This window comes from Protomyctophum bolini, assembly GCF_963924005.1.
Source record: "Protomyctophum bolini genome assembly, chromosome: 9".
Lineage (NCBI taxonomy): Eukaryota > Metazoa > Chordata > Actinopteri > Myctophiformes > Myctophidae > Protomyctophum > Protomyctophum bolini.
In genome coordinates, this window is record NC_137870.1 from 10,202,605 (window position 1) to 10,227,954 (window position 25,350).

A 25,350-nucleotide genomic window follows, 5' to 3' on the forward strand; every position below is an offset into this window, starting at 1 on the left:
CACACCACTGAGCAACATACAAAATGAAACCACCAAGCAGTCAGTCTAAAGGTCAATTATCTCTGCCCTGGGGCCAGTTTAACCTGCTCCTTCCACTTAACTTAATTGCTCTAGTAAAAGGCCACATCCCTACAAAACAACACGGCAGAAATTATGATCCTCTTTGTTCTTCCACATCAGATAAGGAAAGAACACATAATCTGATGAAATAGCCAGTATTTTACCTCACGATCCTTTGTCATATATGGCCTAAACTAAAACATGTTAATTTGAGTTCAAAATATAAACACCAGGGCAAAGTCTGCTGACTATCTGTTGCCTATACACACGTACACACACACACACACACACACACACACACACACACACACACACACATACACAGAGCGAGCGAGAGGCAGATCTTTCACAGAACATTCACACATTGAGCAAACTGCTGTATTATCACACTTCCCCATTGATTCCAATTATTAGGATGGGTTCCACAAATTCCACGTAGCTTATGTCCAAATGCACTGTGACAAAATATATCTCAGGGAGTAGGGACACCTCGACACATTGCCAGGGCTGTAAATCAAACCATCAAACCTGGGAAATGTTGTTTCCCAGGTGGCCTGTCAGTGTATTATTATTATGATTTATAATAAGTAAGAGTTAACATTAGGCTATTCACAAAATATGAATGAGTTAAGTAGATTTATTGCAGTGAATCCTTGGTCCATTTATCACTTTATTATTTGTACAGTGGATAAAGCCCATATACATTTTTCACCAACAGTATGTTTGTGTGCGATCGTCACAATTGTAAGAATGGATTACTATAACAATAGCTGACTAAATATATCTGACATTGGACAAATTAAAAAATATTTCTTGACATTTAGACTGAAATCACTATCTCTCACACACACATGCACACACATACAATAACTTCAATAGTTCAGTAATATTCGTTCAGACTTTAAAAATGAAATTAGGCAGCAAATAAGCAGCTGTCATTATTGAATAAAAAGCAAATCTCACAATACTGCTCATAACACCATTACAATTACAAAATGGACCTATAGATTTCACATAGTTTATATACCGTATATAATTAATGTGTAAGTATATTCCCATAACAAGCATTGCTATAATACTAGTAACAGGGGTCTATAAATACTATAGCAATGATTGATATCAACAAACATTTAATTAGTTTTAACCAAAATAAAGATATCACTTACAGCACCTTTAAATTAATACAGGATTTTACTGTGCATGGTGTGGTACTACTTGTTTCTAAAGAGAGTTTGAGAATACCAAATCGGATTAATGTATTTTACATTTTATAATTATTTTCATAAATATGTATTTTAATTTGAGACAAATCCAAAAACCATGGATATAATCTCACACGTCTCTTGCATATGCAGACCATATTGTTGGATTAATTTCCTGACACACCAGGCTGTCCTAAACCAATACAGAGTAACGTCCGTTACTGTATGTCTGCCTACTACTTCATCACATGACCCTTTCAGCAAGTCTCAAAAAGTTAAAATAATCACACCCGTGTGAAGTGCAACTCCGTGTGTGTGGGTGTGGGGGGGGGGGGGGTCCCTCTACTGTACTGTACTGTACTGGGACATCCGAAATCATCATATATACAGTTAATATGTGCGTGTGTGTTACTTAGGTTGCGCACAGGTGGTGAAAAACAACCATGCTGTTTTCGTGCTCGGACGCACCCACCCAGCCAGCCAGCCAGCCAGCCAGCCAGCCAGCTACCCACACACATAGCTCCGTAAGGGAGCACCACACAAAAATAAGCCTAAGAAGCAGGAGAATCTCGTGGCACCTCCAGTTCACTGCGTCTCTTGAAAAAGCCACACTGCAAGTGAGAAAAGTATTAATTTGTATGAAATATCCCTGACGGGTGAATGTGTATACGGTATGTCAATGTCACATGTAGCTTATACAGTACCTTCAAGAGTATCACGATCAAAATGGCCAGTACTATAAAGCCGCCTATTGAGCCACCAACGATAAGAGCCATGGATTTCACCACCTTCTGCTCAATTATCATCACCTCCACCTAAAAACGTAGGACAAGAGCAGATTGACATGTTGGTTGAGTTTGGAATTAGAGAAGGAACTCTTGTATTCCAGAGACATATACGAATGGATCACCCATTGTTATTATTACCATTGTTTCTATTGATTGCATGTCCATGCCCACAAGCTGGTAGTGGACGGTATCATATCTAACACTGGCTGATGCAGTAATGCTCCCAGATGAGTCCTGTTCATAGGAAGAATGGAAGGCAGATGTTCACTAGGCTCAGTTAACATCACATAAAAAAACAAATAATAATAATAACAACAATTTGACTTTGTGAACACAAAGCGATGGGGGTAATAATAATTATAATAATAATAACTTTTGTGAAAGCTTGTGAATAAATTGGATAAAAAGAATGGGATGATTCTGTTCTTTTCTGCTGTACTTTGTTTCACACTTTATTTCGTAAAAAAGAAAAGCTCATAGAGTACACTGATTGACATGCCCCCCTTGGTCATAAAGACATTTTCCCATTTACATTTAAAACATACAAACTTATATAATTTTCATATTTGCTAAAGTGTGCTCCGCCCCAACAATGAATGCATTTTTCATCATGCACAGATTGTGCAGCATGCACTCACCTGAACATCACTGATTGAAGCATGACCCGTGACTATGATGTCCTGAGGCAGAGCTCCTGTCACGGTACAGTTAATGACATACCGTCCCCCCACCTAAACAACCAAGAACTCATTAGCATCAGCATACAACCATTATTTAATTTATTATACTTTCTTGGAATTTCTTGATTATACTCACAGGCACGTTTTCACTTGAAGGTCTCAGGCATTCCTTTCATAAGCGAAACGAGCGTTACTTAACACATTTAACAGGCTTCGTTTTAAACAACACTATTTTCATTGAGTTTTTACTGTTGCTTCCACACACTGAATGGGTAGTGAAATAATTTAACATAATTTAACTTTTCACATACCTCTGGCACCACACTGGTTATCTTCAAGTTAGTGTGTTGTGCTGGTATTGTAATGTTAATCATAATGTTTAAAGTTGCATTGTAATTGTTCTCGCCGAGAAGCTGGAAGAAAAACCACAAAAAAATATGAAAACACAAAGGCTTAGCAGTGGTGTGAAAGTAACTACTAGTACTACTACTACAGTATAGTACTTAAGTATGTTTACTTTACTGTACATTTACTAGTAAAGTACTGTACAACAGATTTGGATTATTATTACAAAACATATACATTAACCACTTCAACCCTATTCGGCCGATCTACAAGCTCACAATGCTTGAAATGAGACATTCTAATCTACATAATGAGTACTTTTGCCTTTGGCAATTAAAGTACGCTAAACCTGTACGTGCCCGTTGGCCTACTTGAGAACGATGGAACTTGGGAACCTAATCATACCCGTTGTCAACTTGTCATAGCACCCATTTTAACTATCTGTCTGTGTCCCACATGGAGATCTCTGTATCAGCCTGTGTCTGAAGAGGGCAAACTGACTGACTGTGAAAAGTGGACTGGTTAAGTAGGCTAATCAATTGTCAGGTGTGGGGTTGCCATGGCAAGAGACTGAGGCAGAGGCTGTAAATTGCACAGGTGAGGGGATTTAGGCTAATTAGGCCCACTGGCAGAGCCTGACCAGAGCCTTTTGTGGTGGTTCTGGAGAACTGTAGGTCCGACCGACTCGAGCATGGGAACTGCACTCCCTGCGGGGGTGTGGAACCCGTGTGTTGAATTTGAAGTCAGTGGGGCAAATGGTTCTCGAGTTACGTGCATTACAACCGTACACACACACACACACACACGCACGCAGACACACACACAGAGACGTGGCGCAATTAAAGTAGGATTTTGATGCCAATACCTTTGTAGTTTTACTGAAGTACATTTTGAATTCCGGACTTTCACTTGTAATGGAGTATTTCTATATTTCAGTATTGATACTTTTACTTCTTATACTCGCACTTCATGAGGTTGCGATAAGAAAACCAGAGCAAACTGACCTTGAATGTGAATGTGACCGGTGTTTCCTCAACGCCGTCTGTTACTTTCACATGGTTTGGGGTGACCTCCCTGTAAAAAGTTCACACAGAGAAGGCAAACCACCTTGACTCAAAAACACCATAGTAAGGCCAAGTGTGGACAAGAGCGGAGCAAACCACAGTCCTAGAGACCTCTGTGCCTGCAGTCCCCCAAGAACACACAAGACAGAGAGAGCCTCCTGTTGGCTCTGGCATGAGAGACTGGACGATAGCTGAAAGCCTGGATGAGAGGGGCTCGACCCGTCAACTGGTTGTGGTTAAGGGTCGAAGGGGACCACCTGATGACCTCTCTTCCAGGCCGAGGCTTTATCCATTATAGATGGATTATAATCTCATCTTTCATGTATTTACAAACCCAACCAGACGGCATTCAAAAATGACATATCTTTCCTCAAAATGTTCCTCAAAAATACAATCTTTCTAATCATCGATTCCAGATACTCACCCATTGATTTGAATTTGTAAAGCGTTCTTTATGCCAAAATGGTACGTCTTGTTATCCAACACTTGGGTGCCTCGATTCTCACTCAAAGTAAAACTGTTTTGTAAAGAATGAAAAACAATAAGACAATAATATCAAATTTAATTATATAATTATGTCTGTCTGTGTGTGAATGCTTGGCTTCCAAACCATGTCAGATTTGCGGTGATTTCGGCAGATAGCGCCTCTGACTTTTTGTCCAACACTTGCCAATGAATGGTGAAGCTGGCCTATTAGATTGAGAAAAGTGGAAAAACAGTCATGTAAAATTAGTTTCACTCAGACTTCACACTTCCTATATTTTGTTTTTAAATATTATTTCAAAACATAAAAAAAGAAAATCATTAATTAAATAAATCTTTTTTTCCAGTAATTTCATGAAGAAATCAAAGGAACATCTAAAAATGTAGAAAATAAATGTTGAAGTAGTACTAGTGGAAAAAAAAGAGAAAACTTTAGCTCACAACGTAAACCTAACCTTAACCCTCTCCCAACCCTTAACGCACCCCTCACCAACCTTAATCCGGTCGTTTTAACGCACCCCTCACCAATCCGGTCGGATCAATGCTATGTCTAACCAATGGTATGTCTAACCAAAGTATGCCTCCCACTTTACTTGGGTCACAGGCTAAAACTAGGGTTGCTAACCACTGCTATAGTAGGCCTCCTTGCCTGGCCACGGTCATATAGTAGGGGAGTGAACAGTTTGGGTTGGTACATCTTTGGTGATCTGGTGAGCTTTAGTACACACGTCGTACAGCTCCTGGAGGGAGGGAATTATGCCACCACCTGCTGCACCACTCTTTGTGGGTGGTGCAGTTTCCACTGTCTCAAAACGTCTTCAGGCGACGAAACCAGTATAGTCCCCCTGTTGAGCTTCTTCCTCACGTGCGTGTGTGTCCCACTTGAGCTCCTCCGAGTAGTGGACTCCAGGAATTTGAACTCACTGACAATTTCCACTGCAGCTCCATGGATGAAGATATTAGGCGTATGCTCTATCCTAAAGATTTTTTATCCTTATCATTGATGAGGATGCCCGGACTGTTAGGCCAGCCCCGGGCCAAGCTAGGGCGATGTTGTTGTATTTTTACATATTATCCAGCAGTCAAACATGGCGCTGCCAGGAGCACGGGTGTGCTATGATGATGACACGAATGGACATGTTCACACAAGCAGCAGTTGACACCAAGCAGTATGAGGCATGATGCAGACAACTTGACAGCAGCGGTTGAGAGGCAAACCCAATCGAGGCACTAACCAAGTAGTGGCTGCACCGAACGGAATCAATGGATGCCCATGTCCGTGCATTGGCTGCCCTGACGACTCAGCGCTGTCCGATTAGCATTCTAATAGGTAGTGGTGGGACGATTAGCTTACCCCGCCAATTCCATATCGATACCTCGGGTGCCGATTTGATTTATATTGCGATTCTGTGATTCAACGATTGTTGTATCCTTTTTTTGCGATTTTTGTTTTTCTTCCCCCAAGTTACTTGCTTTTTATTTTTATTTTATTACAACTTGAGATTACTATTGCATACAAGATTGGGTTTTTTTTACCCTGAAATTCTATTCTAAGTATGTATGTGTTTGCACACTGTCCTACCTGCACATCTCTCCTGAAGACTGGATGTAAAAGTTCACACCTCAGCTCAGAAATCGTCTCCTTCACTTCATTCTTACAATCTGACCCCTTCAGTTTAGCTGAATTCTGTAAATTCGGCATACATTTCCCTTAATAGTCAATTCATGAAAAAACAATATCATGACTACTTAATATTCAGTAAACTTGGAAATGATCCTCACCGACGTCAGCTGGCTGTACTGCATAACATTAGGGTATGTGAGAAGCAGTGTAGTCATGTAGGCTCCATCCCCAGAGTTGGTCAGGATGAAGGATATGGCATTGCTCTTGGTTGATCCAATGATGACAGAGTCATGCCTAATGTATTTATGACGAGGTGAATAAAATACAAGCTTGAGCTATCGGTAAGTTGGCAGACCTTATTGATCATTTTATAGTATAAGTTATAGGCCTACTGTAATTGAATTGTAATTTGGGTGGGGGTCCATGTCTTAGTTTAAAGCAAGTAGCATTGAGAAAGGGCAATAGTCTATAGTTCAGTCATTTCAGTTTCTTATTATGTATTACATATTATGCAAACACATTCATCTGTATTGATGTATTGTAAGTGACTCACGTAAGGCTTGAATGTGACAGGGATATTCTTTCAACGCATATTTTGTTTGTTGCAGCACAGTCCTTGTCAAACTCGATCTGCAATGCATTGGTAACATACAGTATGAACAGGTTAATCATCAAAGCAACTAATGACTGTTGTATAAAATTACCAAAAAAGTAATTTATTTATTTAGTAAGTTATTTATTTTATAATAGTTAACTCAAAAAACGAATGCAGTTAGCTACCTTTTTTGTGACCACACTGGGTATAAAAGCATCCAATACACGGAGGGGTTTTCCGTGCCGAGCCAAAGTGAAGGTTAAATTCACAAATATCGGTGTGAAGCAATCATAGCAGCCCTTAAAGACAGGGATAAATTAGGGTTTAAATATGGGTTCCAAACTAAATGTATGATCTGCAAGCGTCAGTTGTTCCAACAGGCATGGGAAAGAATGCAATGTATCTTAAAGGCGCACTTCATCCATTGTCAATCTTATATCTTCATATAAGTGGTCCTTACTAATGATCATTATAGTGTCTCATTGGCTACGTTTACATGACAGTTAAATCCCCTTTTCATTCAGAATAAAAGTTAAATCCTATTAAAAGTTCTCATGTAAACACCTACAAAAACTTAAATCGGAATGAAAATGGTCAATCTGATTTAAACTTAGTTCTGATGTAACTGACCGGTTTATTCCATTTTTAAATCCTATTGAAACAATTGTGGACTCATGTAAACACTCATTCGGATTGAAGTTCATTCTGGTCTTTCTGTGCATGCTTGTTTCCATGTAATTGGTATGGCTATACTACGCTCTTGTTTTGCGATTAATTATATTAAGACATTATATTAGAAACCTCTCATAGGCTACAGGACACATCAAATATAAAGTAATACGGCATAAAAGTGTTTTTCTATTATTATTATTTTGTTTTACTGAAATGTATTGTAGTAAAAGTAAAACAATTGGAAAGTAAAGTAGAAATACCTCAAAATTGTACTTTAGTACTAAAGTAAACTTTCCACCACTGGACGTAAACATATCCGCCCCGCCCCCTATCCAATCAGAAGCCTTCCCAGTCCCAAACCTGATGTGGAATGAAATAATGCGATTTAAAAGTATTGTCCATGTAAACACTCATTCGGAATAACCATTTACATGTAAACACGCAGCAAAAAACATTACTTCTGAATTAATTAATTCTGAAGTTTTCATTCTGAATGAAAAAGCCCCTCATGTAACCGCAGCCATTGTTTGTGGACAGAAACCAGTCGCTATCTGCCTGCTACCAGTGACATCATCAGTGGGGATTCCAAGCTAATAGAAACTACAGCCTTTCTCTACCTGGAAATTCTGTGTGCTATAATAGAAGACATTGTTGTTGTATTAATATAAAATAAAATGTTTGATATGTAACACAAAATGACCAAACCTGCATACAGAGGATGTCACTGGCAGGCTAGGTTTCTGTGAACGGTCCACACAGTAGCCTATAATGAGCATTAGTGAGGACCATTTATACGAAGATAAGTTGACACAGTTAAAAATGGGTGATGCAGTCCTTTTATTCTTCACCTCTGTCTTTGTGTGTGATCCCATTTAGTTTGTAGGACTTACCAGGAAACTGAGACGGATAGATTCAAGGCAGTCTTTGTCAGATAGCAATGTCAAGTTCCCCTTTTCGTCCACTTTGTTTTTAAAATAAATTCGCTTTTGGCTTTGATCTGCATCCACATCAATTTTGTAGAGAACTTGAAGCATTTCACCACCTGAACAAATTAAAGTAAAGTAATAATCAGAAAACTGTTAATGCTAACTTCATATAATATTTGATGGGCAGTTTAGGGACTGGTTGATATTCTTTTCCACACATACTGGCAATGTTTCCCTTCTGTGTGCTGAAACAGATTTTCAGGTCCATTGGCATGGCGTAACTGTCTATCTGCCATGAGACAGGAATGCTATCGACGCTTTGCTGTGACGCTGACGACTTCAGCGTCACCTTGGGGTTGAAGGCGATGACGGGAATTGTTCTAGAGAGATTTAAAATGGAGATAAGTTTTGATTTGACATTATACACTATAGCAGAATGAGCTGAAAGTCAATTCACACATTGATTTTGCAGCTGCATTTTCATTTGTGATTTGTGATGATGTGTCTCACTTACTCCAGGACAGTTATTTTGCTTTGGCTTCCGACGCTGATGTGAATCTGCCTGTATTTGTCCTTTTTATTGGAAAAGGCGCTAATTGACTGACCAAAATGCCTCAGTTTCATCTGGAAATCCGCTGCGGAGATCCTCTACGGAAAACATGAATAAATATTGTTAAAATAGACAACTTTTTGCTGAGCCTTTTCTCGTAATCTCGTAATCTTAGAACCTCTTCCCAACCAAAAAGAACAGCTGGTTAAGACACTATAGGAAACGGCAGAATTATACTACTGTAAATTCAAACAATTCAAATTGGAAAAACAAATGACACCGCTCTCTCAATGACCCCCATTTGACCTGCCTGTGAAAAGTGCCTCTGTAGACCCTTCTGAAGTCCGTTGTAGATGTAAATGCTTCCAGATCTCTGAGACTGCTCGTCTTCCTCCAGTGGAGCACCCACAGCCACGTCAGCGTACATGTTGCCGTCCAGGTCCCCGACGTCGGCGATGGCTGAGCCAAACCGGGCGAATATGTATTTCTCTAAGCCCTGCCACTCAAAGTCTTCATGAAACATTCCCTGTAATTATAGGAGGAGTAAACTCACCTCACTTGACCAAATCACTTAAACCAGCTCAGTGGCCTTGTGGTTTGAGTGTCCGCTCTGGGATTCGGAGGTCAGGGTTCGATCCCCGGCCAGGTCATACCAAAGAAAAATGGGACCCATTAGTGCCTCCCCGCTTAATTGGCACTCGGCATCAAGGGTTGGATCGGGGGTTAGTCCATGCGACGTACTAGCGTCATGTCCAGGGGGTGACGGCCGTGTACATGCACATCAAGTGACAAGCTGCCTCCTGCTAAGGAAACAGGAGATAGGCCCTGCCCTATGGGCCTCATGGCTCGGCAAGACTTACCAAATACCAATCATGATGTACATCTATTGCATGGCGTGAAATATAAACGACATATTATATTACATTATACTGTATTATGCAGTACACTATACACACTATAACAGAGAATCTCATCAATTTTGTATTTATTCCAGACATGATATCAGCCTTTTTAGTGACAGTGTTGTAACATACCTGCTCTAGCTTGTACACGTAGACTCTACCCTCCTCTCCACTTTGGTAGAAGGATGATGCTCCTACAAGCAGGTAGTCTGTGACGCCGTCTTTATCCATGTCCAAAGCACACAAAACCGACCCAAAATAAGAGCCAATCTTAACAGACAGAGAAACAAATTAGTATGCAGGCAGTGCATGCAAACAGCGAACTGCAGTGCTAATTTGCATTTAGTTATAATTCCGACAAGAGATTTTTTAATGCATTTGGAAACATGAAACGGAACATTCTGCACAATGAGTACTTTTAATTTTGGTACTTTACATGTTCATGCCAATACTTTTGCACTTTTACTCAAGTACATGTTGAACAGCTTTTCTTGTTGTAACAGAGTACTTCTACACTGCCATTGACAGAGTTATTAGAATTGACCCAAACCTGAACACCCTGTAGAATCTGGAGTTGTTTCTGATTGGCTGCCTCAAAGACGAAGACCCCCCCTGTCAGGTTGTAACGAGGAGCCCCCGAGATGTACAGACCCCCAGACGCCCCCACGGCTGACAACACACTGTAACCTGGCATACACACACGGTCACACACGCACACACACACGCACGCACACACACACACACACACAATTTGCTTAATTGTCTTTCAATTGATCATGACAGGCCAAAACACGGAGACACATTGGATTAAACTAAAAGTGATTCAGTTGAAGTTGAACCCAGTTTTGTTGTAAGCTAAACAAACACGAGCAAAAAGGCAGTCCATCACTGACTGAATCGTCAGTCTATACAACAAAGTCAAAATCAAATCAGTCCAAGCCAATCTAGGTTGCTGTTTGGCAGAAATACAAATAGAAATTCAAACGTATAATAATGATGAACGGTTTCAGGGGGTGTAGTTCCAGAATTTCTATATAGCATTCGAAGATTGTGGAAGAGTTAGTCTAACTTGAGCGACTATAGACGGTAACGAGTGGATCGGTTGGATCTTTCTTACCCAAGTAAGAGAACTTGAATTCAGAGGAGTGGTCCTTTAAGAAGACAACATCGTCCTGCTTGGGACGTTTGACGATGACCCCACCGCTCCAGGTATTGGCTCCCACTGCTCCAAATAGAAGGGATCCCTGCATGGCACACAGTGTTTCATTATCCGTCAGAGAACAGTGGAGTATAATGTTTATGTATCTGTGACTGACTATACCTCTGATGATGATTCAGGGTAGACTTTGTGTTATTAGTAGGGGTGTCGCATGTTTTTGCTCCCCATCCGATTCCAATCACTTGATTTTGAGTATCTGCCGATACCGATTTTTCCCGATCTGATATTTATATTTTGTATAGAACACAGAATAGTGCAATATCCAAAATCATAGACAATATCCAGTCTAATATCATGATATGGAATATGGATAATAATAATATTGATACTAGGAATGTCCGGATCACGTTTTTTTTCTCCAGATCAGATTTTAAAATGACGTGATCTGCCCAATTATTAGGTATTAGTATTGTTGGATTTATGACTATTATGATTGAGGTAGACCTATCGTTAAATGTCACCTTGACACAGACTTTCTCCTGCTTTGTGCTAAGTGGTGGTTTTGGGACATTTTGTGTAAATGAGAGAAATATATCCACTGATATTATGCATCAGCTTGTGTCGATCCTAATAATGTCAATACACTGAGGGAACATTGTTAATGAATGCAAATGACTAACAAAATCAACAACATTAATGACAATATAAAACATAATTATGATTTTGCAGACTTACATCATTAGCAATGTGACTACTGAATCCAGCCTCTGACAGTTGGAACATGAAGCTGTCCCCTTGGTTTATCCCTAGTTTAGAAATAACATTAAAATCCATATAATGAAATAGAAATACATGGTCAACAACGTTAAACGATAGTGCAACACTGTCAACTCACCTTCAATTCCAATGAAGATGCTCGTTTCCAGTTCTTCCAGAATCTTTTCTAAAGCGCTGTAGTCGTCAACGAGGAAGACGTTGTTTTCATTTGAGGCGATGTCTCTCATTTCCTGTTGTGCTACTGGTTTATCCTTAATGCCCTTTCCAACCTGTGTTTAGATTATGATTATCTTTATTTGTACTGTAACACCAAAACTAAATCACAGGGTTTTGATCAAGAGAAAAACCACAAAGGTACAGAGATAACAAAGTAAAAAATAGTATGTTATAGTAGGCTATAGTATAGTAAGGATGCAATTCAGTAAGTAAGTACACATATCTTATGTAGTAGCCTACCTTTAAAAAACATTGTTATGAATTATTCAAGATCACGTACCCCAATGGCATAGCTGGTGATGTTTTGTTCTTTAAGCATCCTGAGTGACGTGTTTAGATTATCCCTTTTATCATGATATGTGATTTGTCCATCTGACAGGACAATCATTATTTTCTTGGCATTCGGGATTGATCCATTCTCAGGTACAAAGGAATAATTTCTTGAAAAGGGTTTTCCATGATTAACACGTGGCAGCATTTCATTTTGCAATACACAGCTTGTTTTAAGAAGCCAAGCTCATGAAACATAATCAAATGACGATTGTGGTTTATATGGTGATACTTACAACAAATATTGTATTGCTGAAGCTGTAAGGGTCCAACTCCCGATTTGTTTGATGTTTTTAACCTTTTTGATAGCTTTCTCTCCATTCTCAATGCTCTCTTTCAGTAGGAGCTCAGATCTAATGTCGTCTCCATACTGGACCACGGTAAAATCACACTGAAAAAATAAGAAGATGTTAGTGTTAGCACAGTGAAACACAACAGTAGTTCTCAATGAGGTAACCAGGGACCCCCAGGGGGCCTTCATCTTGTATGGTGAAAACATTCAGATGGCGGTTCGAGGCTAAATAAAAATCCATATAATTTTGGGGGTCCTTCGTGGACCTTTCATGGTCCTCCATGAAAATGTTTGAGAACCACTGAAATGCAAGATATGTCAAAGCACAGTAAGAAACAGCACTAGTACACGGCAAAGGTTTACCTTCTAATGCCTTTATCTGAAACCTTTGGAACTCTGTTCATAACTTCATATCATGTATGTTTGTGGGTTTGTTTCTTGCAAATTGTATCATGACACAAGCAGGAAGTGTACTGAGGTTTGCTTGGTCTGCAATGGATATGAGTACACGTCTAGCCCTCATAAAAAATATTATTTTTATGCGAGTTTCAGTTTCAGCTATTTGTGCAAACCGTCCTTAATTTGCTATTAAGAAAACAAATAAGACATAAGTAATCTACACACGTTCGCAGCCTGTCTGTGTAATGGAATAACAACCCCTACTCTTTTACAGAGGACCTCTGTTGAGAAAGGCAGAAAACTTCCCCATCTACATAAAAAACATCAGTTTTCAATTTAAGCAATTTGAAACAACGGCGGCATTCAAGTTGTAATTACTAAATACCTTCCATCATCATTATCCAATGTAAATGTTATCTACCACTAGGCTGTGTGTGTGTGTGTGTGTGTGTGTGTGTGTGTGTGTGTGTGTGTGTGTGTGTGTGTGTGTGTGCATGCATGCATGCAGCATAGTTTTTTCAAACCTATGTTTTTTGTTCTTGTATGTAATACAAGAATACCCACTTTGATGCATTTCTCCCAAACGCGTGTCATCACCGTGGAAATGAAATCCTTAGCAATTTCAAAATCATTTGTGTTAATACTCTTAGAGCCATCAAGTACGAATCCAATTTCTGTGCCAGGACCTACTGTACAACACACACACACACACACACACACACACACACACACACACACACACACACACACACACACACACAATATAATTAATAATAGACTATATATAATGACAATATAATGCACATATTTGGATACACATATATGGACTGTAGGCCTATTAGCTTAAACGTATCCAAAATACATTATGTCAAAAATAGAGAAATCTACCATCTTCTTCATCTTCTTCATCACTGTTGTTATTGTGGCTGTGGTCGTTGTTGTTATTGTTGTTGTTATTGTGGCTGTGGTCGTTGTTGTTGTTATTGTTATTGTTATTGTTGTTGTTGCTGTGGTTGTTCCTTTTGTTTCTTTCCATTTGATCCACAACTTCAAATCATTGGATATCATTAACAAATTTAGGGAAGAATAAGCAAGTGAGAGAGAGAACACAGTGGAATAATTTCATAATTATATTGTTTATAACATGTATTTTATAACGTGACATTTCAGTCGAGCACAATGCTTTATATTGTGCACCTACTCAGCGTCGCAGGGCTCATCTCTTTAACGTCCGCGTTGGAAACGAGTGCACATTTCCCATTCAAATCTTCATTGGTGTTCTGCGTTTTCCTAATCTGTTGGCAAAACTGAGGGGGAAAGGTCGTATACAGTACATAAATAGTACAGATAGGTACACAACTAATAACAACCTACATGTTCAGCCATATACAGTTTGGTTTACAGCCAGTATAGACGAAGTAATAACAGCCAGTATAATAGGAAGTGAGAACAGAAGAGTAAACAGAAAGAAGGCTTTCCACAGTCAGGTACTGTATAAACCGGCTGATACAAGTTTAGTGAGATACTCTCAAATAGTGTGTCAGCGTGGAAGGAAGCTGTGGTTTTTGTTGCCAGACAGTTCGTAGACATCTCATATGAAATCAGCACAATTTATGTTATAGTTCTCTGAATAATCGTTGCCTAATGTTACCTAAGACCAAGTTGAATGTGCTCCCTAGTACAGACGGTACAAACATTTTATAACAAGCGTTATTTTGAATGCAGAACTCTGATTTCTTACCATTGATTGCTCAACATCATCGGTGAAGTGGTTTGCCACTGAAACGACAGGCTTCAGTCCCTTAACCCATTCTGACCTGAGATCAGATTCATACGAGGTTTCCACTGGACACACACTGGGTCTGATTAACCCATTCTGACCTGAGATCAGATTCTAAAAATGTCAGTCGCTCTTCGATTTTTCTAAAATAGCAGACCTACAAGCTCGTAGCGCGCCACTCGGTGGCGCGCTATGAGCTTGTAGATCTGCTATTTTTCAATAGCTAAAGCATAACATGATGCCAACACCAAAATGGGTGCCCGGTCAGAATGGGTTAACATCAACAAAAGCTGTAAAAAGAGGCATATACATTCTCAGTGGGTTGTATTAGAATTAAATGTAGTTAAATAACATACTGTAGGACTGTAGGTTGTCCCGAGGGTGAGGGTTTTACCTGGGATTATCACCTGTACACTTGAACATGTGGTTTTGTTGCCATCGTTCAAAGCACACTTAAGTAATGATTTTGAGTTTGAAGAAACCAACACCCTGAAATAGACCAGAGAGCATTATACTAACTATATACTACTACACTATATTTTAATTCATACAAATGTATACTTCTTAACATACTTAACCTATTATTAGTTAAGTGGTAATACAAGTATGAATATACTATATGCATGCAATTATGTTGACATTGATGAAGTTGTGAGTTAGACAATTACTTACCCGTCCTTACATTGAACCATGATTCGTCCAAAAAGATCATCATTTGAATGTTTGAAAGTATTTACAGGCTCAAGGTGGATGTTGAAACCTGTGACTGTCTGTATTACTGCAAATTTAAACATATTTTAACAGTTTGAAGTAGTTTTACAATATGGCTTCATCAGCTATGTAAGTGGCTTTGATATAACCAATGGGAAGTTTTCCCTTCAGTACTTAGAATTGAATGCATGCAACTGCAAGTGAGCTATATGAACGTATAGTACAAGAAATAGGCCTATATTAATTAAAAAAATACAAGCACAACAACTAACTACTAAGTAAATGTATCATCTGAATTCCATGATAAACAAATACATACCAGTCAGTAACAATATGATTCTCCAAACCATGTTGTCTGTCTCTTGCAGGCTATTTAGAATTCATACCATTATTAGCAGCTGATCCTAAAGTGAACCTATTACAACTTCTACTTCCCTAAGTCTGTTTCACAAGGACGGAACTACTGTAGTGAACTGAACTGCTGGCTCATAACATAATGGCATATTATGCCACATGCAGTGGAGGGAGTTCACTTACAGCAGGCTTATTGTATAGGCTGTTTGCTAACGTAGGTTGGTTAGAAAGAAGGGATGGCTTAACGTGTAGTCACTCGGTTGAGAGTTGCACCCTTGGAATGGACCCTTGGTGTTTCGGGCACCAACAGTGGTCCTTGAGGGGGTTCCAGGTGGCTCTGGATGGGAACCGTGAGGTATACCAGTTTGATCCCGGGCTCCCCCAGAGGATAGTGTTGAAGTGTCCGAGCATGACGCTGAACCCCCAATTGCTCCTGATGGGCTGGTTGGTGCCTTGCATGGCCATCGGTGTATATAAATATAAAGGTGCTATATAAATCCACCATTTACCAGGTGGTCCCCAGATAAATGATGGAGAGTTGGCAACCAAATACAATATAGACGAATAACAGTCTAAGTCCAAAATGTATTCTGACCCCTCCACGAAACGGCCTATAGTTGTCCTGACCCCTTATCCATCATGTATACATTATGGATAATTAGTTTGGACTTAGACTGTTATTCGTCTATAGTACTCTTACTCTTGAGAGCATAACATTCTTCCGCCATTCGAAGATTGTGGGATATACTGTAGATTCAAACTCAAAATGTTGGTCTTGTGATTAGTTATATTTGTGACAAACTGACTCTACTCATTAGGGATGGAGAACGATATATTAGATGTCTATTAGACAAACATTATTGTTATGCAAAATACATATATTTAGTCTAATACGATACGTAGAGTAGAGAGCTGTTTTCAGTACTGAGCAGTACACTGCAGGATGTGCATTTACAATAAATATATATTAGGCTGTTAAATTATTACATTTTTAATGTGATTAATCACATTTTAACAAATGAATTAATCATCATCATGATTAATCACCATTTTGAACGAATTCCAAATACCCAAAATATGCCATTTTTCAGTTTATTGTTGTGGGAATGGAAAGACAAAAGGAGGATATACATTTAACATGTATTTATGTTTTAGTCTTTGGATCTATCAGCCATCAGATACCAGAGTGATGACTATAGTGCAGAGTGGATGGGATTATGGGATGTATTGTGGTGCATTAATTGCGTAAAAACATTTAATCTAATTCATTTCACAAATTAAGTTAACCCAGTTATTTTGACATCCCTAATCATCTCCAATATTGTTGTTCTTATACTGTATGTATGTTCTAATGTCATTATAATAAATACACGTATGAAATAAATATGACTGTGCTTGTGTAGCGTCAATAAATATAAGTCATCTCAAGTATCAGTCATATTTCTGCTCTGTAGTGAGCTCAGCACGTTTCAGGGAGTGACCAAAATACAGTGGTTTTGTTCAGTGATACTGTACCTGCAAAAAGCTTAGCCTGCTCCTTAACTATCATACAATACAAGATGCTCTCGGTAAACGCGGACAAATACTGTCTTTTATATATAAGCCTGTTGTGTTTATTTCCACCTACAAATGGTAAGTCACTCATTTGCATGTAAATAGTATAACATGTAGTATAGTATACACTTTTTACTCCCTTTTTCTTAATGAAAGTGTGTGTAATAAAATAAATTTAGGAGAATAATCTGGTTATTTTCAATGATGTTGTGAAATCAAAATCAAACTGATATTTGAACTCGCTAGCTATTTACAGCAATTGAACGATTGTATCATTACAGAAATGAATAACCTTTATAAGCTGCTTATTAATCGTCTTTTACAATATACAGTTACAACACTGTGTGTGTGTGTGTGTGTGTGTGTGTGTGTGTGTGTGTGTGTGTGTGTGTGTGTGTGTGTGTGTGTGTGTGTGTGTGTGTGTGTGTGTGTGTGTGTGTGTGTGTGTGTGTGTGTGTGTGTGTGTGTGTGTGTGTGTGTGTGTGTGTGTGTGTGTGTGTGTGTGTGTGTGTGTGTGTGTGTGTGTGTGTGCGTGCGTGCGTTATTTTGAATGATTTTAACAATTTATGTTGTTTTTGATCAGATGCTATTTGCAGAAGGGATTGGAATCATTTTGTGTTTCCAACCTCTCTTGTTTCTTTAATACATGTATTATTACATATAGTTTTGCTGCTGCATGCAGTCCTGTTACAGAATCCTTTCATTTCTGAATCTCTGGGTAGTAGTTTTCAACAATGTAGTACAGTTTGAACATACCATTTTTTCCCCTCCCTCACCCCATCCCTCCCCCCACAGTTATCGTCATCATTAAACAATATAAAAAATAACAATAACAATTGAGTACAGACATACAAAAACAACCATGTATATTTGACATATAATATGAACAGTAGGATGGGTTGGGATGGGATTAATGAATGTCTTTCGTGTACCCTCCCTCCCCATGTATTGTAGGTGAAGGTCATTGTATACCCTCCCTCCCCATGTACTGTAGGTGAAGGTCATTGCCAGGATTCCGTTGGCCTTGAGACGGTCAGACGACCACTGGGCTCGTCTGTGATTCTCCTGTGCAGTTTCGGAGACACTTCCACGAACTTCACCGTTGACTACTGGGTGTCATGGTCCCATGCTTCTTCTGAGCTGCTCAACCTCACGTCTGAAGGGAAAGTTCTAGTCAACCTCACGTCCGAAGGGAAAGTTCTAGTCAAACTCACATCTGAAGGGAAAGTTCACTTCCAGGTATATAGTGTTGATTTCGTTGACTTAAAACTATGACGAAAAATGCATTTTTTCACAGAGGAAAACTGAATAAAAACTAAATTAGAACTATAAGCTATGATGACTAAAACTATAAGACTTATAGTCTAGAGTTACCTTAAATATATAGTTAAGAATTCGTCAACAAATAAAAAACCTGACAAAAATGATAGTGGAGAAGAAGACAAGTCATTTTAGACTTCATGGTTGCACGCTGAAAATAGCAACTAAAACTAGACTAACACTAAAACATTTCAGTTGACTAAAATGTGACTAAAACTAAATACATTTTTTAAAAGACTAAATTCTGTCAAAATCAACACTGGTTCCAGGATCCCCGCTATGGCCGACTGAAAGTCTTCCCTTTCCAGGGCAGCGAAGGGAACTATTCCATCCGCATCGACGACCTGCAGCGCTCTGACCTGGGATGTTACCGCTGTGAGAACGGCAATGAGTTTCACCAACACCAAGTACAAGTTGAGCAGCATGCGGAACAGGGTGAGAAAACACTACATGAATAATGAATATATGTCAACAGCAAAATTATGTAGATTTGATTGACTGTGCATAAGTGAAATGCCCAAAATATCAAGTTCAGAATAGTGGTAAAAGTGGCTGATTGATTGATTGATGGATTGAATACTTTATTAACAAGTTGCAAACCAAGTACAATTACGCTAGCAATGCACAAAAAGCCTTGATGGCTTGTTCCACTGTGTTTCTATTTGCATTAAATCATAAAGACATAAAATAAAGACATACAATACAATACAACCCAATCATCATCAATACAGGAGCAATAAATTATGGCTGGTTGTAGGGCATTGCACATTTTGGTGGCAGAATATCAGAAGAATGCATTCATCCCCATGTTTGTGCCGATTTTAGGGGGTAGAATTTTGTCCCGCAAACAGTTAATAAGTATGTATTTTTCAACATGGATAGATGGCCTTGTGAAAAAGTACAATTTCCAGTGACATCCTCCAACAGTCTTTTCTATGTAACGTGCAATGTCTCTTCTTCATGTGGTTGTGGTCACAGTCACACAAACCCTACACCTAATCTGCTGTTTCTCACGTGCGAACAAAGGCCTCTCATGAGTTAACATTTCCTGTAAGCAAGATGCATCTTCGTCGTAAATCTATACCACTTCCTGTTCAGGTGCAGAAACGAGTGCAGAGGCTGCAGACGACATCAGGCTGCTAGTTTACGTGTCAGCCGGTGTGGCTGCTACCATCCTGGTCCTGAGTGCCTGCTGCTACAGCTGTGTGAAGTGTGCACGTGAGTTCTTGAATGTCCTCTGTATAATATCTGTACAGAAAAATCTCTAAAAGAGAAAACCAGCACTCATGGAACTCTTGTTTTAAGGCACTTTTAATTCATTAAATGGTTGGCATGGTACGCTGCAGAGCACTGAGAGCAGCACAGCGAACGCGTTTCGACCCTCAAGCCTTCATCAGCGTTGTCTGCTACAGTGCAGACACCGGAAGTGTCACATTCATAGTTTCATATACAGTAGATGAGACAATTTCCTCTGTCCCGTGTAGACAACATGACTTGATCACAGCCATCTTGTACCAAAAGTGCAATCACTTCAGACACACAATTGATAGTAGTCTTCAAATGTACATATACAGTATACTGCATAATGTCAGAATATCCTTTGTCCTTTGTGATTGAAGTGATTCATTCCTAATGGATTTTTTTGTTGTGTTTGGAAACCAAATGTATCTTTTGGGTCTCGGCTGAAAACGTCTGTGTTATAGAGCAGTGGTTTTCAACCCTTTTCACATCAAGGTCCATTATATGAAACCAAATGGACCCGTTTCATTTTACTCTCAAGAGTTAAAGAGTATCCATTTGGTTACCAACTCAGCTGGGGACCACCTGGAACCCCCTCAAGGACCACTGGTTGAAAACCACTGTTCTACGTCATGGATTAAGATGCAGCATGGCTGGATGGACACATTGGACAGAAGGGTATGGACTGACAAAGTGAATGATTACTAATATAAAAACTGCATTTTATTCCATTTTAGGGCTTTGGATTGAAAGTCCCCCAGACGACTATGTGAACTGTCCTGCCAATATAGGTACAGGATTTCCACTTCTGCAGCACTACATATGTATGAACCCTAGTGTTGTTGTGTTTGCACTATATACCTCGCAGTCAGCTGTTCTTTAGGATGGCTGACGAGGAGGTGCTATAACAGCACCTTTTAAAGATAGGTGATATATAGAATAAAACATTGATCTGCTATATGATTATTAGCCAAATAACCGCTTTTGGTGCAATATATAGCACCATTTGTTTTTAGAGTGTGCTGCACGTTAGATGGGAGAGAGTTTTATTGTTGCCTTAATTCAGATGTGGACTTTGTGACCATGTTTCCATTTTAATAATAATTCTCATTTAAATGAGTGTTGTTCAGCCACTGTGTATATACTGTACTGCATGATATGGATTTGGATGGATATGATATTATGGATAGGCATCACACCGATACAGAGGTTTTCCCCAAAAAATGTTTATAGTATAACCTACACCTCCAGCTCTGTGCACTGCCATGCAAAGCATTACGTACTCTCTCTGTTACATTGGATACATGTTCAGACAGTTCATAAATGAGCAAAAACATTTGCCAAAAATGTGACTAACAAAGTTTTCCCTTTAATGTTTTTCTTTTTATTTATTTTTTGTAACAATGTACTAGCTGTATGCAGTGGCACACCTTCAGGAGGTGACACAGAGAACATAGACAGAGCGGGACGTCATGAGAGCACCGGTAATCTCACACACACACACACACACACACACACACACACACACACACACACACACACACACACACACTGTATTACTATACTTACTAAGAATATCATTGGCATTTATCCACGTTTTGCCCATTTGTAACCCTAAAGCCAAGAGCCGAAACTAGCGCATTGTGAGCTTAGAGCAGCTTCTTGTTTTAAAATGTTCTTCTTTAGGCTACATAAACAACTTAATAAGCACATAATCTCTATATTGATTTAATATTGAATATTTATAACGTAGGCCTATTGTATTTCTTCTTCCTTCATAGGAGCCCACAATATTCCAGCTATTTATGGTGTGTATGCATTACTTTTGTTTCTCTCACAGAATTTCATCCATATTTGTCTTCTGCTCTTCATCAAAGTACCATGTTGCACACATTTATAATTCAGTTAACCCTTTCCATTATTAATTTCATAGATTCCCAAATAGGGCAAGGTCTGATCAGATTTCATTTTCTGTTCACTCGATATAGACAATGCTGAGCATGACCCAGACAGACATTCCAGTGATTTAACCAATGACCAAGAAGATCCAACTAGGATTATATGTCATGCAGCAGGAAACCAAACAGAGCAAACTGACATTCAACAACATCCGACCACAAATCATTGCAATGTGTCCAGAATGAAGGTCCATGGCAGAAACCAGGGTTTTCACAGAGGTACGTAATGGTCTCCGACGCAATATTATTGTAGACTTCATTTATTTGAACATAATTGTGAGCTCGCTCCAGTGAGAACACATGTAGTTCTCTACAGCCATGTTTTTTGGCATCTAACTACTTCCACATATAGGACCCACCGAACCCGGCCTGCCCACTTTGACAGGCTGGAATGGCTTATAGGGTTGACGACAGAGTACACTAGTACAGCACCTTGCAATGGGTCTGCTGACTGGACCACAAGATTCGATACACTACCAAGATACCCATGTACCTGTCTAAATACTTCCTTAATGTCAAAAAACCACACCCACACCAGAGGGAGTTCAACAAACCATGTGCAACCCAGATTCGGCACAAACAAGGGACTAAATACTCCTATGCCACCAAAATGTGGAACGCCCAACAGTCATTAAGACATATGACTCCTTCAAAACTCTCAAAGGGCACCTACGGACGGCTGCAATTCGAAACTGACCCCCGTAAAATCTGAATCCCCCACCCATCCCTTTTCCCCCTCACTGTATATGTTTTTTTCCCCTTTTTACCTCCTATGATGATTTCCTGTTTTTGGCTATATAGAAGTGTATATTCGTATGTCTCTAAATGTTTTGATGAATGAATTGAAAATGGTGGGCCCTATTGTAAACAAGTGTAATGTTTTATGGTGTCGTCTACTCACAGTTAACAGTTTTTGTAATTGTAACTATAATTTTGCAAACTGTTAATAAATCAATCAATCAATCAATCAATCAAAAAAACATGTTCAGTTTTATGTAGGCTAGTTATTTATGCCTACAGTACATCTTTCTTTAAAAATATATTTTGTAAAGGTTTTTGCATGAGGAAGCGTCAGATCTTTCTAGGTTCACACAGGGTATGGGGCACATCTAAGATTCCATGAGCGGCCAAAGGAAGCTGATTCCTGACGTGTTTTCCCGGTTTTTAGACAGCTGGTGGATGTAAAAGAAGCTCCACCCACGCGGCAGGTTGCCGCGTCGGCCAGATTCCCGGATTCCCACCCCCAGTGGCAACCTGCCGTGTGGGTGGAGCTTCACAGCTTCTTCTGTTCGCGCATGGAAGCTAAAGTGTGCCCAGGCTGACAGAGGTGCTACAGTATCTCATCTGTGGTTGCTATAACAACACATTCAAACCTTTTCCACCTTCTGGGGCGGCATCACCATCCATCATCACGGCGCCGGGCCAATGGTGCATTTTTGTTGTCTTTTTCTTCAGCTTTAATACATGTTCTACTGCTGTACATCATACACATTGCAGGCTTTCAGCGAGCGCACGCAGTTCTCATGCTTTTCTAGCTGTATTTAACGTATTATTATTTTTGTTGCCATTATCATGAATTGTCTCGTCTGGCTCTATACCATGAAAGTAAATCTAACTTATGTTCCATTTCAGACCTCATCAGCCGATTACGACAAGCAAGCCTCAATCGACATTATTATGGTAAAATGAATATTTACTATACATCACCCTTCTTCTTCTTCTTCTTCTTCTTCATGACATCAGCTTGTGACTGCAATTTGTTCGCAGATGACTCAGCACTGCTGGTCTCGGACAGGAACAAAAGACCCTCAGCTCTGAACTGGCTCGCTGATAACAAACTATCTTTACACCTGGGAATAACTGAATCCTTTCTATTTCTAATTATATTTGGATCAAATAGTAATCTCAGCAAGGCAGATGGCTTCTTGGTTAGAGTGGGTGACAATATTATCACACTAAAAGATGAAATTACCTATAGGTTCCATCCTGGAGGCCCTATTGTAAACAAGTGTAATGCTTTATGGTGTCGTCCACTCACTGTTAACAGTTTTTGTATTGAGTTGTACTTGAAATGTACTGTAATTCTGCAAACTGTTAATCAATCAATCAATCAATCTTCCTCTTCCTCTTCCTCTTCCTCTTCCTCTTCCTCTTCTTCCCATCACACTTCACAGCAAACCAAGCTGAGATCAACCAGCAGGCTGCATCATCACAAACTGAAAATCATCACAGAGGTAACTGTAGCCTAATGTATAACGCATGCACGCACGCACAACACACATGCTGCATGTGTGTCTGTTTAATTTATCCTAAAAGTTTTCTCTTTCCTGCAGTTAGTTTTTGGAGGAAGAAAGATAAACAAAGTGAGTGGCAGTAATAATCTGTTGATCTAAACTGGTCAGAATTAAATTCTGTGTTTCATTTATTGTGGTCTCTAATCTTCTCTATAATCCCTTTCAGAATGTGAATATAAAAACCCTATCTACAACAGCAGCACAGACCAGCTCAACAAACTCTAAACGGCAAAGGAAAAACAAATTTTGAAAACACAAGTTTTCAAACTATGTGAAACTGCTCATTGAATATTTAAGTAGGCCAACTAACTATTATGATAAATAATGATACTGTTACTTTGGAATAGGTATTTCATAGCTTGCATAACTTGTTTGCGCATCTGTCTATATTTCTATTGGATATGATATGATATGAATAGCTTTTTAATAACTACTAGCCTATACCGGTATGTTTATTATGGATTAAATTTGCCTTCCACTCTAGTGTTTACCTTTATTGTATTGTGAAGAAATACTGCTAGTCTACTAGAATTTTCATGAGCCCAATGGTGATTACTATAAACTTTTATGATAGACATGGATGGCCTAAAGTTGCACGTTGAGCAATTTGAGTAATTAGCATAATATGTGACCATACCATTAATAACATAAAGCAAAACAAATAAAATTTAATCATTCTTTAAGTAGCATGTCACGTATCAAACCCGGGGGTTTTCATGCTTCTGGATCCATTCCAAGCATTAGTTTTGCACAGAAAACACATCTGAATCATAAAAGTTTATAACCAACATTTCTGGGTCTAACATAGGACCTATGGGGGCTTCCAGTAGAGTAGAATATGCGTAAAAAGATCCAAAAGAAAATGCAGTAGCCTACAGTGTATATGAATGCTTTATTTCTATGGAGAATTTTGTTTGTTTTGAATGCTTCATTTAATCATTTTAACCATTGTGTAGTGTGTACAGAAGAAATAAAGGAGTGTGATGCCACATGTCTATTTTAGATGAGGAATTATTTAAAACAAATGGCCTCTTTAGGCCTAAATGTTTCCATTTTAAGTCAACATAACAAATCAT

At 39.1% G+C, this 25,350-nt stretch overlaps 3 protein-coding genes across 3 annotated transcripts; 1 reads left to right on the forward strand and 2 right to left on the reverse strand.

Moving 5' to 3' along the window:
* Window positions 1–739: 739 nt before the first annotated feature.
* On the reverse strand, window positions 740–13,748 carry itgae.2 (integrin, alpha E, tandem duplicate 2). Its single transcript, XM_080772756.1, has 25 exons — window positions 13,629–13,748; window positions 12,610–12,764; window positions 12,324–12,483; window positions 11,946–12,096; window positions 11,786–11,856; window positions 11,009–11,135; window positions 10,442–10,578; window positions 10,024–10,161; window positions 9,300–9,515; window positions 8,954–9,087; window positions 8,662–8,819; window positions 8,404–8,555; window positions 7,027–7,140; window positions 6,800–6,876; window positions 6,405–6,540; window positions 6,205–6,309; window positions 4,750–4,829; window positions 4,564–4,656; window positions 4,080–4,149; window positions 3,042–3,143; window positions 2,867–2,899; window positions 2,689–2,781; window positions 2,189–2,284; window positions 1,967–2,077; window positions 740–1,873 (listed from the first exon to the last, which is right to left on the reverse strand). Exons 1-25 carry the CDS (start codon window positions 13,656–13,658, stop codon window positions 1,814–1,816), a joined length of 2,799 nt encoding a protein of 932 aa, XP_080628882.1. The 5' UTR covers window positions 13,659–13,748; the 3' UTR covers window positions 740–1,813.
* A 184-nt stretch (window positions 13,749–13,932) lies between these two features.
* On the reverse strand, window positions 13,933–16,018 carry itgae.1 (integrin, alpha E, tandem duplicate 1; the record flags this gene model as incomplete). Its single annotated transcript, XM_080772157.1, has 7 exons — window positions 15,875–16,018; window positions 15,517–15,622; window positions 15,239–15,333; window positions 15,119–15,134; window positions 14,806–14,866; window positions 14,266–14,371; window positions 13,933–14,111 (listed from the first exon to the last, which is right to left on the reverse strand). Exons 1-7 carry the CDS (start codon window positions 15,903–15,905, stop codon window positions 13,933–13,935), a joined length of 594 nt encoding a protein of 197 aa, XP_080628283.1. The 5' UTR covers window positions 15,906–16,018.
* Window positions 16,019–17,468: 1,450 nt separating this feature from the next.
* LOC308321317 (uncharacterized protein) lies at window positions 17,469–24,701 on the forward strand (the record flags this gene model as incomplete). The annotated part of the gene is made up of 11 exons (XM_080772158.1): window positions 17,469–17,541; window positions 18,458–18,702; window positions 19,053–19,218; window positions 19,882–20,001; window positions 20,760–20,813; window positions 21,435–21,506; window positions 22,011–22,199; window positions 23,613–23,660; window positions 24,155–24,214; window positions 24,314–24,343; window positions 24,441–24,701. 11 exons carry the CDS (start codon window positions 17,469–17,471, stop codon window positions 24,497–24,499), a joined length of 1,116 nt encoding a protein of 371 aa, XP_080628284.1. The 3' UTR covers window positions 24,500–24,701.
* Between the last annotated feature and the right edge of the window lie 649 nt (window positions 24,702–25,350).